A 16,142-nucleotide genomic window follows, 5' to 3' on the forward strand; every position below is an offset into this window, starting at 1 on the left:
TCCTTTTTCAGTTTTATATTTGTGATTTTTAGATTTTGACGAAGATTTTAGTTTCTCTATACCACCTGAAAAAAATGAAGTGAACGATGGTAGAGTAAACCAAAATTAGTTGATGTGATTTGGTGTTAGTTTATTTCCGTTATTGACATTTTGTTACAATGATCTTTTACTTTTAGTTTAATTTGTATTTGAAGTTTAATTTATTATTCAATTAGACATTAAAATATTTATAAATTTTATGTCTTGATTTTTTAAATGTCGTAAATCTTACTTTATTGGAGAAAATTTTAAATAATCTAAACTACTTTTTGATATTTTGTATGTTAAATGAAAATAATAATATAAAAACTAAAGTTAAGTATTTTCTAAAAGTTTTTAAACATAAAATATATACATATCCAAACTATTATTTTATGTTTTACAAAACATTTAGAAAAAAATTAAACTTTAGTTTCTATATTTTTATTTACATAGCTTATATATTATTATATAATAAAATTAATTAATTTATTAATCTGCGGTTCACCCGCGGTCGACCCAGTAACCCAGCAATCCGGTAAGTCGTTCGGTTTAGTGTCCGGGTCGGGTTTAAAAACATTGAGTTTATGGAATGTGAAATTTAGGATTCTAATAAATATATACATAAATACTTAAAAAATATAATTTTTAAAAAAAATAGTTTCAAACATAATTTTTCGATTTTCAAAAAGAAATTTTGAAACATTTTTCTTGTAAAGAATTCTTTTCTTATAAAAATGTTTGAATTTGAAAAAATATAATTCGAAAACATAAAAAAAAAATTATTTTTTAAAAATTTTTTTTTTATTTAAATAATGATTATATATATATATATATATAACAAGGTATAAGAGTCTTTTGTCACTTAATGAATAAAGTATTTTTGAAAATGTGTATTTAGTGGTGGTAAATATGAAAAGTGGTACCATGAAAGTGGTAAACATGAAATTTCCAAAAAAAAAAAATCACACATGAATAGAATTAGGCCTGAGCGTTTTTACCACAACCCGAAGTACCTATCTAAACTTGAACCGGAAAAACCAAAACCGGATCCAAATTGTTATACAAAAATATCTGAACAGGACTTATGAGCTTAGTATTTTGGGGTCTGGTTATAATTTGAACCAAACTGAAACCCAAACAAGGATTCGAAGATATCTGAAATTAGTTAAATATGTTAATGTTTTTATATGTTAAGGTGATTTAGATATTTTAGAGTATTCAAATTATTTTTGCAGTTATGTTTTTTGTTATTTTGAATATTTTTAGTAAATTTAAATAATTTAACTAATTTAGTTAGATTTATGAATAATTTCTATATTTGAAAAAAAAAATTGTCTTTGAACAAAAAAAATTGTCAATTTTTGAGGAAAGTATATATTTTTGGAGGATTTCAAACATTGATTACAATCCGATCCGAACTGAACCCGGAAGGAACCGAGCTGAATCCGATCTGATAATTAATAAAATCCGAACGGGATTTATGAGCATAACATCAAAAAATTCAAAAATTAGAATCAATCGAACCAAAACCGACGGGCCCCCAAACGCCCAGGCCTAAATAGAAGTTTTGACTTCTATTTTAATAGAAACTAAATTTTAACTCGCGCGCCCGCGCTGATGTATTTTTTAAAAAATATGATGCTATTTGTTTTTTTATGTCACTATTTAGGGCTAGACAAAAAATCGACCCCAATCTGAATAAGTAGTACCAAATCCGAACCGAAATTGATTAAATATCCGAATTATTCAAAAATTTGGTATTTGAAGAATTGAAACCTAATCCGATCTGAACTGAAGTATTTTGGATATCCAAAATAGATTTATATACTTATATATAAAAATTATTCTTAGATTTAATATATATAAAAACCTCCAAAATATATATGATACTTTCAAGTTCATTTAAATACTTAAAAATATATGCAAATAATCAAACGTAAATATCTAAAATAGTTAAAATATACTCAAAACTTCAAAAATACTTAAATAGTTATTAATTCTCTATCCAAATATTTAAACTAAAATAATTTATATGTTAAGTTAGGTACTCTAACATATGTTATTCAAATTTATATGTAACATATTCTATTGTTTATATATTTTATTAAATTAAAAAATATAATAAATTTTAATTTTTAAAAAATAATTTAAATTGGTTATCAAAATCCGAACCGAATTCTCAAAGATCTGAACCGAACACAAAATCCCAAACAGACCCGAAAGTGAACCTGAACGCCCACCCCTAATCACTATTTTATATTTTATATGTGTCATCATACGTCACAAAATATGTATTATCATAATTAATCATATTTTATACGTACCATCAAATAAGTAATCTTATAATTAATAATATTTTATTCGTACAATCATATAAATAATCACATATATTATCTTTTTAAATTTCAGTGTGAAATATAAAAATCATAATTTAAGTTGATGTTTGAAATTGGGCTTTGTATTGTATTTTTCTTATATATATTGAAAACAAATTATAATGGTTATTGAAAAATATATTAGTAAAAATCATTTTTTGAATATATGTATATTTTTGAATGAATTTTTGATATAAATTAATTTTAAATTATTATTTGGATTTGAATATGTATATCAAGTAACATAAGCCCATTACTTTTTAATATAATATAATTGATCTCCAATTTTTTTAACAACATAAGTCTATTACTTTTTTTTCTAACTTACTGGTATTCATGTTTCCAAACAACACTATATTTTTTTTTACTGCTATTTATGTTGCCAAACAAAAGTTTAATGTATTTTTACTTATAGATATTTGGTGTAACTTTTATAGTAGTTCTGTTTTAGTGTAAAAAAAAAGTAACTTTCTTTTCCTAAAAAAAGTAATTTTTTAAGATGAGACTTGGGTGATGATTGTTTTAATGGTTTTTGGATTTTAGTTTTTAGTTTTTGGATTTTGGTTTTTAGATTTTGGATTTTAGTTTTTAGTTTTTCGTTTTTGATTTTGCAGTAGCTTTTAGTTTTTTGAAAATCATGAATGGTTGCTTTAGATTTTAGTTTTTGGTTTTTGATTTTATATAAAATTATTATTAACACTTTACTCTAAAATAATAAAATATAAAATATTAGCATCAAAATACACATAAAATTATTTGATAAAATTATATCAAAACAGAAACTATAAATACAAATAAAACTATCATAAATCTATATAAATGCAAAAATAATTTCACGAACATCATTGTAGAATTCAGATTTATAAAAACCTAAATGGTAATTTTTTTTGTTTTTGAATTTAATATATAATTATTATTATTAAAAAATGACTTCTACATATTTTTTATTTATTTATATGTTTAATATAATTGTAACACATTTCATGTAATATATAGGGATAATTAAGAAAATTCTATATTAATAATTTTATGAAATTTTAATATTACAAAATAAATATTCAGTAACTATATTTTAAAGTACATTTAATTCTGGATAATTAAAAATTATATTTTATAAAAAATAAAAGTATATTGTTTTAAAAAATGGTAAAATAAAAAAAATTATGTAATTTTGTTACAAAAATTTTCTATATGTAATTCAAATATTTTAATCTAAATAAAATATCATTTAATTAATAAAGTAGTCTTACTACATTAAAGATTTTTTTATGATTAGCAAAAATGTACTATAAATTTTGGCAAATAATACCTATAGATTATTAAAAAACATGTAAACTTTACATAAATAAAATTTAAATAATTAATTTTATTTTGTTGAAATTTTTTAAAATGTTATTGATATGTACAAATGCTTTTTACTTAAGTGATGATTGTTTGGATGATTTTTATTTTGTAATTTTAGAATTTAAATTTACATGATCGACAAAAAAGAATTTTGTTTATTTTTTCTTAGTGATTCTTACTATTTTTTGGAATAGTTATCACTAATTTATTTTTGTTGTTTATACTATATTAATGCATAGATATAGATATATTAATAATTCTACAAAAAGAAAAAAAAAAAGAAAACAAATCACGTACATTGTTCAAGGAATCCAAAAAAATGTAGTTTTTAGTTTTTACTAAGAAGTAGGTAGTTATTTCAAAATCTAGTTTTCCTAAAATTTAGGAAATCTATTTTTCCAAAATCTTGATTGGCAAAAAAATAGCTTTTAGAAAATCAAAAACCAAAAATCATTTTAGAAACTACAAACGATCAACCTCTTGGTTTTTGTTGTGATGTTTTGTATGGATTTCTATAGCGAAGCCCTTTTTATATGGGCCGCCTTTAGGGTTTTCCATAGAACACATATAAATACCAAAAACCTAAACATTTCTTCTTCTTTTTGTCTCTGCAACTAACCTTTTCGCCGGAAGAGAGCAGCAGCCATGGTTAAGTTCCTGAAGCAGAACAAAGCGGTTATCCTCCTCCAAGGCCGTTACGCCGGGAAGAAGGCAGTGATCATCCGCTCCTTCGACGACGGAAACCGCGAGCGTCCTTACGGACACTGCCTCGTCGCGGGACTGAAGAAGTATCCGAGCAAGGTCATCCGCAAGGACTCAGCCAAGAAGACCGCCAAGAAATCTCGAGTCAAGTGCTTCATCAAGGTTGTGAACTACCAGCATCTGATGCCTACTCGTTACACATTGGACGTGGATCTGAAGGAGGTTGCGACTCTGGAAGCTCTGGCTTCGAAGGACAAGAAGGTGGCGGCTCTTAAGGAGGCTAAGGCTAAGCTCGAGGAGAGGTTCAAGACCGGAAAAAACAGGTGGTTCTTTACCAAGCTTAGGTTCTGAGATCTTTTTGTAATGGAATTTACAATATGCTTATGTAATTTCGAGAATGAATGTGGAACCATGTTTTGGATTGGTTTAAGACCGTTTGGTTTGAAGTTTAATTCTTGAGGTTTTGTCATTTTTAGTTATGAGCATTTTTGCTATATTGGTGCGTTTATTAATATATTGTCACTGGTTTGTGTGTTAAGTTCTAATTGATCAAATCTGGTTCCAGTTTTTACAACGTTGGATTGATTTTTATTGAAATGGTATTCGGTTTTTGTATGATCATCAATTTTGGTGTAAGCTTGGTTTTAAAGTTTTAAAAGGCTCGTTCCTTTTTGGAGCAATGGCGATGAGCAAAACGCCTTAGGCATCTCCATAAAACGCTAGTTTGGTGTGCCATAAACACGCTTAGGAACAGCTGTGAGTGAAGGATAGAGCCCTCTTCAGAAACTGGATGCTCTTGCTTCCACTTACTGTTTTGTTAAGGTTGTTGTTGTCTTCTACTCTACATTGTCAATCTTGTTTTGTTGGCTTGCTTTGATGTGTTAGCTGCTTCTCTCTATTTACTTGAGAAACTGTTAAAGCTTTTCCCATCTCTCTGATGATAATGATATTGTTCGACTTCTTGGCTTCCATGGTGGAAATAAACCATACAAATTGCCTTGTTCTTTGCGTTTGACTTCTTGGCATTGTGTGTCAGATTACAAAATGCACTCGTCGACATTGATGACTTACTATATGGTATTTCTACCATAGTGACAATGTTTGAAATGTTCTAAGTTCTAACCATCTGGATAGGCATTTATTAAACACGCAGGGAATGAGTATGAATGTATAGGCTATTTTTATACAGTGAATTTTTAAACTGGTTTATAAGCGTTACAAAGGTATTGCAATTGGAATCTCTGTCACCGAGTCTATGAAAACATGCTTAAGTTGTCACTCCATATACTGTATAACAACAGAAAAAAACACAAGAAACAAAAACATGAGGAGCACGTTTAATGATGAATTAGAGGCAAACTAAAGATCAAATTAGTCATTGACGTAAGACGTTGTGTCAATCACATCAAACTCTAGAGAGGCTACCATCGTCTCTTCCGCTAATCATATGAAAGAAGAACAAAACACGAGTTTCTTTCTCTTCCATTAGACATTGCATCTTAACAAACGCCCTCGTCAACATCTATGACTTAGGATATAGTTCTTTCACTGCATACTCGTACGGAAACATTGTATTGAACACTTAAAGTTTAATACCGCTTTGGCTTTTTATAGAATAGAAGCCAAGAAACTTTTGAATGTTTCTAACGACAATCAAAACCTCTTTTTGAATAAAATGTCATCAACAGCTGCTGAGTGTGTTCATACTACTAAATGAACAATGTCATGTCACTAATGTATATGTAGGGATCAAGGTCCACAGAACAATATCACCACTTACCACAATTAAAACGCACAAGCAAAAGAAACGAAAGGATGATAGGAACCATCTTTCTTCTCTTCTTCTCTATTTCAAGTTCTTCATACACTTATGCTTCTCTTACACTGTGTCGTCCAGACCAAAGGGACGCACTTCTCGAGTTCAAGAGTGAGTTTAATGATGAGGGAATTCAGGGTGCTTGGACCTCGTTCTGTGTCACCTCTTCTCCCAAAAGAAAATCATGGGAAAACAATACCGATTGTTGTTATTGGGACGGTATCACATGTGATGCTAACTCAGGTGTGGTGATTGGGGTAGACCTTAGTTCCAGCTGCCTCCATGGCCATTTCAAACCCGATAGCAGTCTTTTCAGACTGCAATATCTCCGGAGTCTGAACCTTGCTTACAATGATTTCAATGCCTCTTCAATCCCAACTAGGATCAATGAACTCACGGGCTTACAAAGACTTAACCTTTCATACACTTCATTTTCTGGTGAAATTCCAACAGAGATTCTTCACCTAACCAAGTTGGTCTCCCTCGATCTTTCTTCTATTTTTATGTATTCTCAGACTCTCTCATCCCCTAGAAAACCCTTTCTTTCTCAACTTGCACAGAACTTAACAAACCTTAGACAACTTGATCTGAGCCATGTAAACCTTTCCTCAGAAATGCCTCAGATGATGATCTCAAACCTGACCTCTCTAAGATCAATCCGCCTTCATGGTTGCAACTTATTTGGTCGATTTCCACGGCTGAGTCCTACTATTCGATCCATTGATTTGAGTGTCAATCCACACCTAGAATCCTCTCTCCCAGAATTCAATGGAAGTAACTCTCTTGTATATTTGGACGTCACTGATACATCTCTTTCAGGGAGCATTCCAGACTCTATCAGCAACCTCAAAACACTTGAAGGTTTTGAGTTTTTCCGACTGCAAATTCACAGGGAAGATTCCGTCTTCAATTGGAAACCTTTCTCATCTCAACATTCTTGACTTTGGTTATAATAACCTTGCTGGTGAAATTCCCACTGCGCTATTCAATCTTACAAAGTTATCATCCTTATCACTCGCCTCCAATCACTTCACAGGCACGCTTCCTCACAACATCACTTCACTCTCCAACTTGAATATCTTTCACGCGGCCTCAAACTCTTTCTTCGGAACAGTCCCTTCTACTTTCTTCAACATTCCTTGTCTGGAGAGTCTTGATTTGGGTGATAACCAATTCAGTGGCCCTCTTGAGATTGGGAATATATCTTCAATGTCTAAGCTACAAAGCTTAGTTCTTTCAAAAAACAATCTCACAGGACCAATCCCTACATCCATATCCAAATTAGTCAACCTTGTGTATCTTGATCTTTCCTATCTCAACACCCGAGCCCCACTTGACGTTGGTATCTTCTGGCATCTCAAGTCGCTCCAACAACTTACTCTATCCCACATAAATACCACCATTGCTAGGATTGATTTGAATGCAGTTTTATCCTTGCCTCTCAAGTCCTTGTCTATCTTGGATCTCTCAGGCAGCCACGTTTCAGTAGAAAACATGAGGAGTTCAGTTTCCACCCTTTTATCGCAGTTGATATATTTGTTCTTGTCTGGCTGCGGTATCACAGTGTTCCCAGAGTTCATAAGCTCCCTACAATATATCTCTATGATAGACCTTTCTAACAACAGCATTAAAGGTCAAGTGCCCGCATGGTTATGGAGACTACCAGAATTACATTATGCTGAACTTTCCTACAACGCAATCAACGGTTTCAAAGAATTCCCAAAAGATGTCTCAAGAACGATGATGAGTTCACTATTTCTGAACAAAAACAACTTGTCTAGAGAGATCCCCAGAGCAATATGTGACATGACCTCTCTAAGTGTCGTTGATTTATCAAACAACAACTTCAGCGGATCTGTTCCACAATGCCTCAGCAATCTCATCAAGAGGGGTCGCTAACAATCACCTCACTGGAAAACTACCAGACGTATTTCTCAACGACTGCAACCTAAGGTCACTCAATGTTGGTCACAACCAATTGGCGGGGAAACTTCCAAGATCTCTGTCGGGTTGCTCTTCTCTGGAGGTTCTAAACATGGAGCACAACAGAATCAACGACACTTTCCCATTCTGGTTAGGATCCTTACCAGAGCTACACCTACTAGTCCTCCGCTCCAATGAGTTTCATGGGTCACTACAGTACCATCCCAATGTTGCATCTTTCTTTCCTCAGGTACGAATCATCGACATCTCACACAATGACTTCACGGGAACCTTACCGTCACACTTCTTCATGTACTGGAGTGCTATGCACTCGGAAGGAGATGGTTCAGGACTGGAGTACATGGGATACAACTACTTTTACCAGGACTCAATGGTCTTAATGAACAAAGGAATAGAGTTGAACTACACCAAGATCCGTGCAATCTTAACACTAATTGATCTTTCAGGAAACAGACTCCAAGGTCAAGTGAAAGCTCTTAAAGTGCTAAACCTATCAAGCAACGGTTTTGTCGGCAACATACCTTCATCTTTGGCGAATCTGGTTCAGCTCGAGTCACTGGACTTATCACATAACAAGCTCTCTGGCCACATTCCTCGTGATCTTGCCGACCTCACAAGTCTATGTATCATAAGGGTTTCACACAACAAGCTCGTAGGGATGATTCCGAAAAGCACACAGTTTCAAACGCAGAACGTTTCGGGTTTTGAAGATAACGCTGGACTCTCGATGAATGTGGAGTTGGCCGTGATGATTCGCCGCTTTCAGAACAAGAAGAGGAGGAGGAGGAAGAAGAAGAATCCTATTTTAAAATTTACCTTAGCCTGCCATTTTCTTTACTAACATTACATGTTTCATTAAGGGCAATCAAGTAATATTAATAACATATTTACATTGGGTTATTTTTTTCGGATCCACCCCACATCAGATCTCTCTTGGGCCATTTGGACCGATTAAGAAATCAGATCCAATTCTCACTTTTTTTTTTGGCCATTGAGTCCAAATTCAAATAATTTTTTTTTAACTATTCTTAATTATTATTATTTTTTCTTTTCTTAATATAATTTAAGCATTCATAAAAAATTGAACTTTTCATTGAAAAATATAAATCTTTATTAAAAGTATATATTTTTTTATTAAAATATTAACCATATAATAAAATTAATTTATCAGAGTTATACCAACTTAATTCATTAAAGAAATAAAGTTTAATTTTTTAAGCATAAATAATCATTTAAAATGAAATACGATAAATAAAGATAAAAGTTTAAATCTTTTATAAAATAAAACACAAATATATAAAAATATGACATTTACTAAATATTTGTCAATTGAAAAAAATAAAAAATAAATCTGCGCTTTAAAAACGCGGGTCAAAATCTAGTTAAATATTAAATGAGAAGTCACTTTAGTGATTTCTGGTGACGTGTCACTCATATGTGAAGTTTCAAAAAATTGTTATAATTTGATTGGTCGATTGATTTTAATTTTAATTTATTTAAATTAGAACTAAAAATTTAAGTTACGTCTAAAAACATTTAACATCACTTGCCATATAATCTAAAGAATATTACAAATAATAATTTATGACAACTAATTCTCAAATTATAGAAAGATTTAAATACTATTACAAAATCCAAACATTTTGAGTTTACCATAAACAATGCGATGATATCAGAAAAAACATAAGAGCTCATCAAAAGATGAATTGGACAGAAAATTAGTGAAAAAACACATATAATTATAAGAATTTTTCTGTGTGTTTCATGGTAACGTTCCTAGTTGTATTTAGATTTTAAAAACTAAAAACAACCTAGGTAGTGATTCCATTCATGAGTTAAAAAAACAGAAATACTACTTTTTTTTTGTCAGCCAGTATGAAATCAAAAATTTGCCAAGAAATTAATTGAAATTACACCACAAAATTGCCAAAACGAAGAAAGAACGCCTAATGCAAAGTCAAAACCGATCTAAAGTCGAAATATCTACCGTAAAAAAACAAAAGGTTGATATCTCCTCCCTTCTAAAAGATATCTATACTATTAAAAGGGAAAGAGTTTTAAAAAATCTACCTATAAAATGTTGCTGCACTCTTTCATTAACTAACGATATTTTTGGTCTCACATAATATTTTCCTAATTATCTCTAACTATATGGTAGTGTTAAAGCTCTTAACTATACGGTAATATTAAAGCTGTTATCGATTCATATTAATAGTATAACACATTAAATAATTACATTTTCTAAGTATATTGATGACCGCAGCAATTACTTATGTTTCCATGAAATTCGTATACATTTAATAGTATAATATCACATCAAATAAAACCTATCATATACATTTAATAGTATTACACATCAAATAAATACCATTTCTATATATGATAGCAATGACTTCTATCCCTAGCCAAAAAGCTCTATAACTTTTGGTTTTTCTTCTTCGACCTACATCATTAAGAACCAGCAATAAACAACCTAGAACATATTCTTCAAATCTAATTACAAAAGAAAAACATGGTCTTCAAATCTCAAAATTAAAAATTCAACCAACAAACACCATAGCTTCTTCTCAAAACTATTTGAATAATTTTATACCAAACTAGGACTTCGGCTATAAATAAATAAATGAATAAATAAATATTATTATAAAATTAACTTCAAATCTAAATTAAAAGAAAATAGATAAATTTTATAATAGATTAACACTAATAAAAATAAATAATATTTAAATATTAAAAAAAAATTAGATTTTGTAAAATATTTAGTGTGATACACTTCTTCTCTAAAATATTTTATCACTCAACATTATGGTTGTTATGCAATAATGTAGGTCTATATTGGGTTTGTATATGTTCTTTTGGATCCGGTTTGTTTCGAGTCTATAATTCAAATATCTATAAAATATATGTAATTTTGGTACAAAATAGGTTCGGATCAGTTAGGTAATTAGGACCCGAAAAGACTTAATGTACTTGAAATCCTCAAAAAGGCAAAACACGAAAATCTAAACAAATATCTGAAAATATTCAAATACCCAAAAACCAAAATTTTATCTGAAGAACCAAAAATATCCAAAGTTTTATTCGAATCCCCGAAATATAATTTGAAATTTTACCCAAACCCGAAACTATAACCGAAAATCCGAATCTAAAACTTAAAAATTTCTATAATACTCAAAAGAATCTGAAATACCCAAGTATACATAATATACACAAAATATTCAAGTACTTTGGGTACCCGACTCGAACAAAGGTCTGCGGGTCCAAAAAATGCCAATGTGTAGTTTACTCGATTTTGGACCCGATCATGTATTTCTGTGTTGGTTTCGGTTCAGCTTTTTGGATCCGAGAAAAATGCCTATGCCTAAGAAAAAGTTCATAAGAGTATACATACAAAATCTCACATAAACTAATTCATAAATTTTATAACTTTTAACAAATTTCTTTATTCGATATAATACGACTTTATAACATAATAATATAAAAATCATAGAATATTAATTCATATCAAATTTTGTTTATAACCAAACGAAACCCGCGCTTTCGAAGCGCGGGTCAAAATCTAGTATGGTTGTTAAGAGGGGATAAAAATTTTCTCTCTCTATAGAGAATAGAGTTTTTATTTTGTGTGTTTGGGTTTGTTTTTTTCATGTTTATTCTTAACTAGGATTTTAAGCCTGTACTGCGTACATGGAGAATTCTTTAATTTTACTTGAATTCTTTTATTATAACATGTGTTGAAAATCAAGATTATTTTTTGTTATAAATGTAAACACCATATAAGATCCTTTTTTTTGCTATTATCACCATATAAATTTCAAGCTGAATCATATAAAAGGAATAAGAGAATATTACTTTGAGCAGAGAAAAATGAATTTGAATAAAAATAATGAGAAAGCTCTATTGATTTTGTTGCTACACTTAAACTAAAAAATTATGAAAAAACGAGACGATTGAGAATAGGAAAATAGAGAAAAGAAAAAAAAAAGAAAAAAAAAACATCTGATAAAAACATTTGGAATAAACAGTTTGACATGGTACTACAAAAATGGGGAACATGTGATTCTTTATGTTGAGGGACATTTATTTTTTTTAACAATTGGAATTGATATAATTTTGTAATTAACTCAGATTGTTAACAGCTGTGTCGATGATTTTTTTTTTTTTGCTTTTGAATTTTTTTTGCCAAATGTCAATTTTTGATTTGTTAGGTGACTAGTGATTTAGTATTTAAAATGATTAAGTTAATTGTATAAAATATAAATCAACATAGCAAAAATATAAAATAATAAAATAAAATTTAATATTATTTGTAAATCATAATTACCCAAATGATAGAAATAATGTTAATTAAAATGATTATTTTCCAACAAATAAAAGTGAATTGATAAAAAGATATAATTATTAAATTGTATTATCATTGATCCTATTTAATTAACTAAAACTAAATTAATAAAAATAAATACAGATATATGAAATATAAGCACTAAATTTAAACCAACAGTTTTAAATGAATATTAAAAATATACATTTCATATTAATTTGTTATATTTTGAAAAATTTCATACTTACTTTCAGCAATTATATAATCGAGATCTATATATAAAGAAAATTAGAAGATGCCGCACATAAAGTCACTTATCATCATCTCAACCCTTATACTTTATTATATTTTGCATACGAGTCCTCAAATTAAAACCGATTTAGCTACAAAAAGTGGAAAAAACAAAACAAATTTAGCCAAAAAGGATTAAATTAAAAAAAAAACTAAAAAAAATAATCGTTTTTATAAACCAGAAATAGCTGGCCAACCCTTGTCTTCCTCTCGAACCCTAATCAAGCCGGCTCATCTCAAAAGACAAAAGAAAAATTCCCAGAAATTGCATCTCTCCGCCACCCTCAGATTCTCCCTTTCCGTTACTCAAACCCTTCTCCTCCGTCCGATTCCACCTGATCCTTCCCCGGAACCGAAGTCCTTTAACCGTAATTTTAATCAAAGTTTATTACCTAACCGCGTAACCAACCAACCAACCCGGTCACAACCCGCAAACCAAACAGGTTCGTTTAATTCTTCTTCTTCTTCTTACACATTCGGTTCTGTCTCTCCCTCCTCGATCAGAGGATCTAGTAGTGATTCGTGTCTCTCTTGTAGAAAAAGAGTAATGGATTCAGATTTGGAGCCAGTAGCTCTCACACCACAGAAACAAGACAGTGCATGGAAGCACTGCGAGGTCTACAAATACGGAGACCGAGTCCAGATGAGATGTCTCTACTGCAAGAAGATGTTCAAAGGAGGCGGCATCACCCGCGTCAAGGAGCACCTCGCCGGCAAGAAAGGCCAAGGCACCATCTGCGACCAAGTCCCCGAGGAGGTCCGCCTCTTCCTCCAGCAGTGCATCGACGGCACCGTGAGGCGTCAGAGGAAGAGGCGGAGGTCCAGCGCTGAGCCTCTGCCTATCGCTTACTTCCCTCCGGAAGAGACTCAGGTCGTCGAGGGCTCTTACGTCAACAACGGGGAAGTGGTTGCAGCTGGTGGTGGACAGAGCTCGGGGAGGACGAAGCAGAGGACTTACAGGAGTAGGAAGAACATTGTAGAGAGAAGTGAGTTGGCGAATGTTGAGGATTTGATTGGTGGAGATATGGATAATCTGATCCCTGTTGCTATTAGTAGTGTTAAGAACATTGTGCATCCTTCTTCGAAGGACCGTGAGAAGACGGTTCACATGGCGATTGGGAGGTTCTTGTTTGATATAGGAGCTGACTTTGACGCTGTGAGCTCTGTTAACTTCCAGCCGTTGGTCGATGCGATTGTTTCAGGTGGGTTTGGTGTTTCTCTGCCTGCTAATGAAGACATCAAAAGTTGGATTTTGAAGAGCTGCGTAGAGGAAGTGAAGAAAGATATCGACGAGTGCAGGCCCCTGTGGAAGAGGACAGGCTGTTCTGTTTTAGTCCAGGAATCGAATAAAGTACTTAACTTCTTGGTTCACTGTCCGGAGAAAGTAGTGTTCCTGAGATCCTTTGATGCCTCAGAGATACTCACTTCTTCTTCTGATGATGATGATGATGATGATAAGTTGTGTGAGGTGCTTAAGGAGGTGGTTGAGGAGATAGGAGACACCAACGTCGTTCAAGTGATCACCAAATGCGAAGACCATTACGTCTCCGCAGGGAAGAAGCTGATGGAAGCCTATCCTTCTCTCTACTGGGTTCCTTGCGCTGCACACTGCGTAGACAAGATGCTCGAAGAGTTCGGGAAGATAGACTGGATAAGAGAAATCATCGAGCAAGCGAGAACCGTCACGAGGATCATCTACAACCACAGTGGCGTCTTGAACCTCATGAAGAAGTTCACTTACGGCAACGACATTCTCCAGCCAGCTTTCACCACTTACTCCACTAACTTCGCAACTATGGCGAGGATCGCTGAGCTAAAGCCTCATTTGCAGGCGATGGTGACATCATCCGAGTGGAACGAGTGTTCGTACTCAAAAGAAGCTGGTGGTTTAGCGATGACTGAGACCATCAACGACGAGAGTTTCTGGAAGGCGTTGACGTTGGCGAACAATATAACGGTTCCTCTTTTGCGCGTTTTAAGGATTGTTTGTTCTGTGAGGAGGCCTGGGATGGGGTATGTCTATGCGGCAGTGTATAGAGCGAAGGAAGCGATTAAGACGCATCTTGTTCACAGGGAGGATTACATGGTCTTCTGGAAGATTATAGATAAGTGGTGGTTGCAGCAGCAGCGTCTTCCTTTGCATGCTGCTGGTTTCTATCTTAACCCCAAGTTCTTCTACAACATTGGGGAAGAGATGCGTAGCGAGATACACTTAGCTGTGGTTGATTGCATAGAGAAGTTGGTTCCTGAAGATACTATTCAAGATATAATAGGAAAGGACATTAACTCTTACAAGAATGCTGTTGGGATCTTTGGAAGGAACTTAGCAATCAGAGCTCGAGACACAATGCTTCCTGGTACGCCATTGAATCTCATGAAAGTGTTTTGATAAGTACTTAAACACATGTTTTGGTTGTTTTTAGCTGAGTGGTGGTCTACGTATGGAGAAAGCTGCTTGAACCTGTCACGATTTGCTATACGTCTTCTGAGTCAGACATGCAGCTCATTGGTTGGCTCTGGGAGAAACCTGACACCTTTGAAGAAAGTATATGAATCCAAGAACTCCATTGAGAGACAGCGTCTTAGTGATCTTGTGTTTGTTCAGTACAACATGCGTCTCAGAAGACTGTAAGTTGAAATCATTTTGCTTCTTCTCAATCACAAGTCACAACTAAAAAGGTTATCTGTCTCTTTCAGGGGGGTTGAAAGCGGAGATGACAATGCAGACCCGTTATCACAGAGCAACATGGAGCTTCTTGAAGACTGGGTTTCAAGAAACCAAGTTTGTATAGAAGGAAATGGAAGCTCGGACTGGAAGTCACTCGAGTCCTTTAAGAGGACAGAAGTAGCAGCGGTTGTCATCGATGAAACAGAAGACTTGGGGACAGGTAAAATAATAAAGCGTTCACAAAATAGAATCTAGTTATTGGAGATAGAATAATTGGTGTGACAAGTGTTTTAAATAATGGGAATGTGTGGAACAGGTTTCGATGATGGAGAGATATTCAAGGGAGAAAAGGAAGTGAGTGATGAAGGTTATTTCACAAACATATCGGAGAAGCTGTTCACGTGAACTCACTAAGAAGAATCTCTCTTGTTTTTTTGTGTAATAATAGGGGTTTGTTTGATTTGGAGAAACATTTGTGATTTTCTCCTCTTAGGGGCTTGGTTTGTTTGTATTCTATATAGTTTTTACTAATTGATGCTGTGTCCCCATAATTACTGAGCATGCATTTCTTCTCTATTTAGTGACTCCATCCAAAACCATTCAGACATTTTGATTGTTTTATGTTTTTTTTTTTGAGGTTTTGTCCAATCTCCATAATGA

At 32.7% G+C, this 16,142-nt stretch overlaps 4 protein-coding genes across 5 annotated transcripts; all 4 read left to right on the forward strand.

Moving 5' to 3' along the window:
• The first annotated feature begins 4,327 nt into the window (after positions 1-4,327).
• Positions 4,328-4,980, forward strand: LOC103869106 (60S ribosomal protein L27-3). The gene has a single exon (XM_009147167.3). It carries the CDS (start codon positions 4,386-4,388, stop codon positions 4,791-4,793), a length of 408 nt encoding a protein of 135 aa, XP_009145415.2. The 5' UTR covers positions 4,328-4,385; the 3' UTR covers positions 4,794-4,980.
• Positions 4,981-7,026: 2,046 nt separating this feature from the next.
• Positions 7,027-8,157, forward strand: LOC103869243 (receptor-like protein 53). Its single transcript, XM_033292676.1, has one exon. It carries the CDS (start codon positions 7,027-7,029, stop codon positions 8,155-8,157), a length of 1,131 nt encoding a protein of 376 aa, XP_033148567.1.
• A 136-nt stretch (positions 8,158-8,293) lies between these two features.
• On the forward strand, positions 8,294-9,075 carry LOC117134377 (receptor-like protein 53). The gene is made up of 2 exons (XM_033292677.1): positions 8,294-8,940; positions 9,063-9,075. Exons 1-2 carry the CDS (start codon positions 8,294-8,296, stop codon positions 9,073-9,075), a joined length of 660 nt encoding a protein of 219 aa, XP_033148568.1.
• Positions 9,076-12,245: 3,170 nt separating this feature from the next.
• LOC103869107 lies at positions 12,246-16,115 on the forward strand. 2 transcript variants are annotated; one of them, XM_009147168.3, is made up of 5 exons: positions 12,246-13,257; positions 13,352-15,171; positions 15,238-15,442; positions 15,512-15,702; positions 15,799-16,115. In XM_009147168.3, exons 2-5 carry the CDS (start codon positions 13,362-13,364, stop codon positions 15,885-15,887), a joined length of 2,295 nt encoding a protein of 764 aa, XP_009145416.2. In that variant the 5' UTR covers positions 12,246-13,257; positions 13,352-13,361; the 3' UTR covers positions 15,888-16,115. The 2 variants fall into 2 exon arrangements, with proteins under 2 accessions (XP_009145416.2, XP_018514528.2); XM_018659012.2 differs by lacking the exon at positions 12,246-13,257 and having other exon boundaries at positions 13,278-15,171.
• Positions 16,116-16,142: the final 27 nt, after the last annotated feature.

Source organism: Brassica rapa, chromosome A05 (assembly GCF_000309985.2).
Source record: "Brassica rapa cultivar Chiifu-401-42 chromosome A05, CAAS_Brap_v3.01, whole genome shotgun sequence".
In the NCBI taxonomy this organism is placed as follows: Eukaryota; Viridiplantae; Streptophyta; class Magnoliopsida; order Brassicales; family Brassicaceae; genus Brassica; species Brassica rapa.

What these genes read in the sequence shown, in the direction of transcription:
- LOC103869106 (XM_009147167.3), top strand. Translation starts at nt 4,386, where the DNA reads ATGGTTAAGTTCCTGAAGCAGAACAAAGCGGTTATCCTCCTCCAAGGC.
- LOC103869243 (XM_033292676.1), top strand. Translation starts at nt 7,027, where the DNA reads ATGGAAGTAACTCTCTTGTATATTTGGACGTCACTGATACATCTCTTT.
- LOC117134377 (XM_033292677.1), top strand. Translation starts at nt 8,294, where the DNA reads ATGGAGCACAACAGAATCAACGACACTTTCCCATTCTGGTTAGGATCC.
- LOC103869107 (XM_009147168.3), top strand. Translation starts at nt 13,362, where the DNA reads ATGGATTCAGATTTGGAGCCAGTAGCTCTCACACCACAGAAACAAGAC. An exon ending in TCGAGACACAATGCTTCCTG is followed by an intron (nt 15,172 to 15,237) that starts GTACGCCATTGA and finishes GGTTGTTTTTAG; the next exon opens with CTGAGTGGTGGTCTACGTAT. An exon ending in AACATGCGTCTCAGAAGACT is followed by an intron (nt 15,443 to 15,511) that starts GTAAGTTGAAAT and finishes TGTCTCTTTCAG; the next exon opens with GGGGGTTGAAAGCGGAGATG.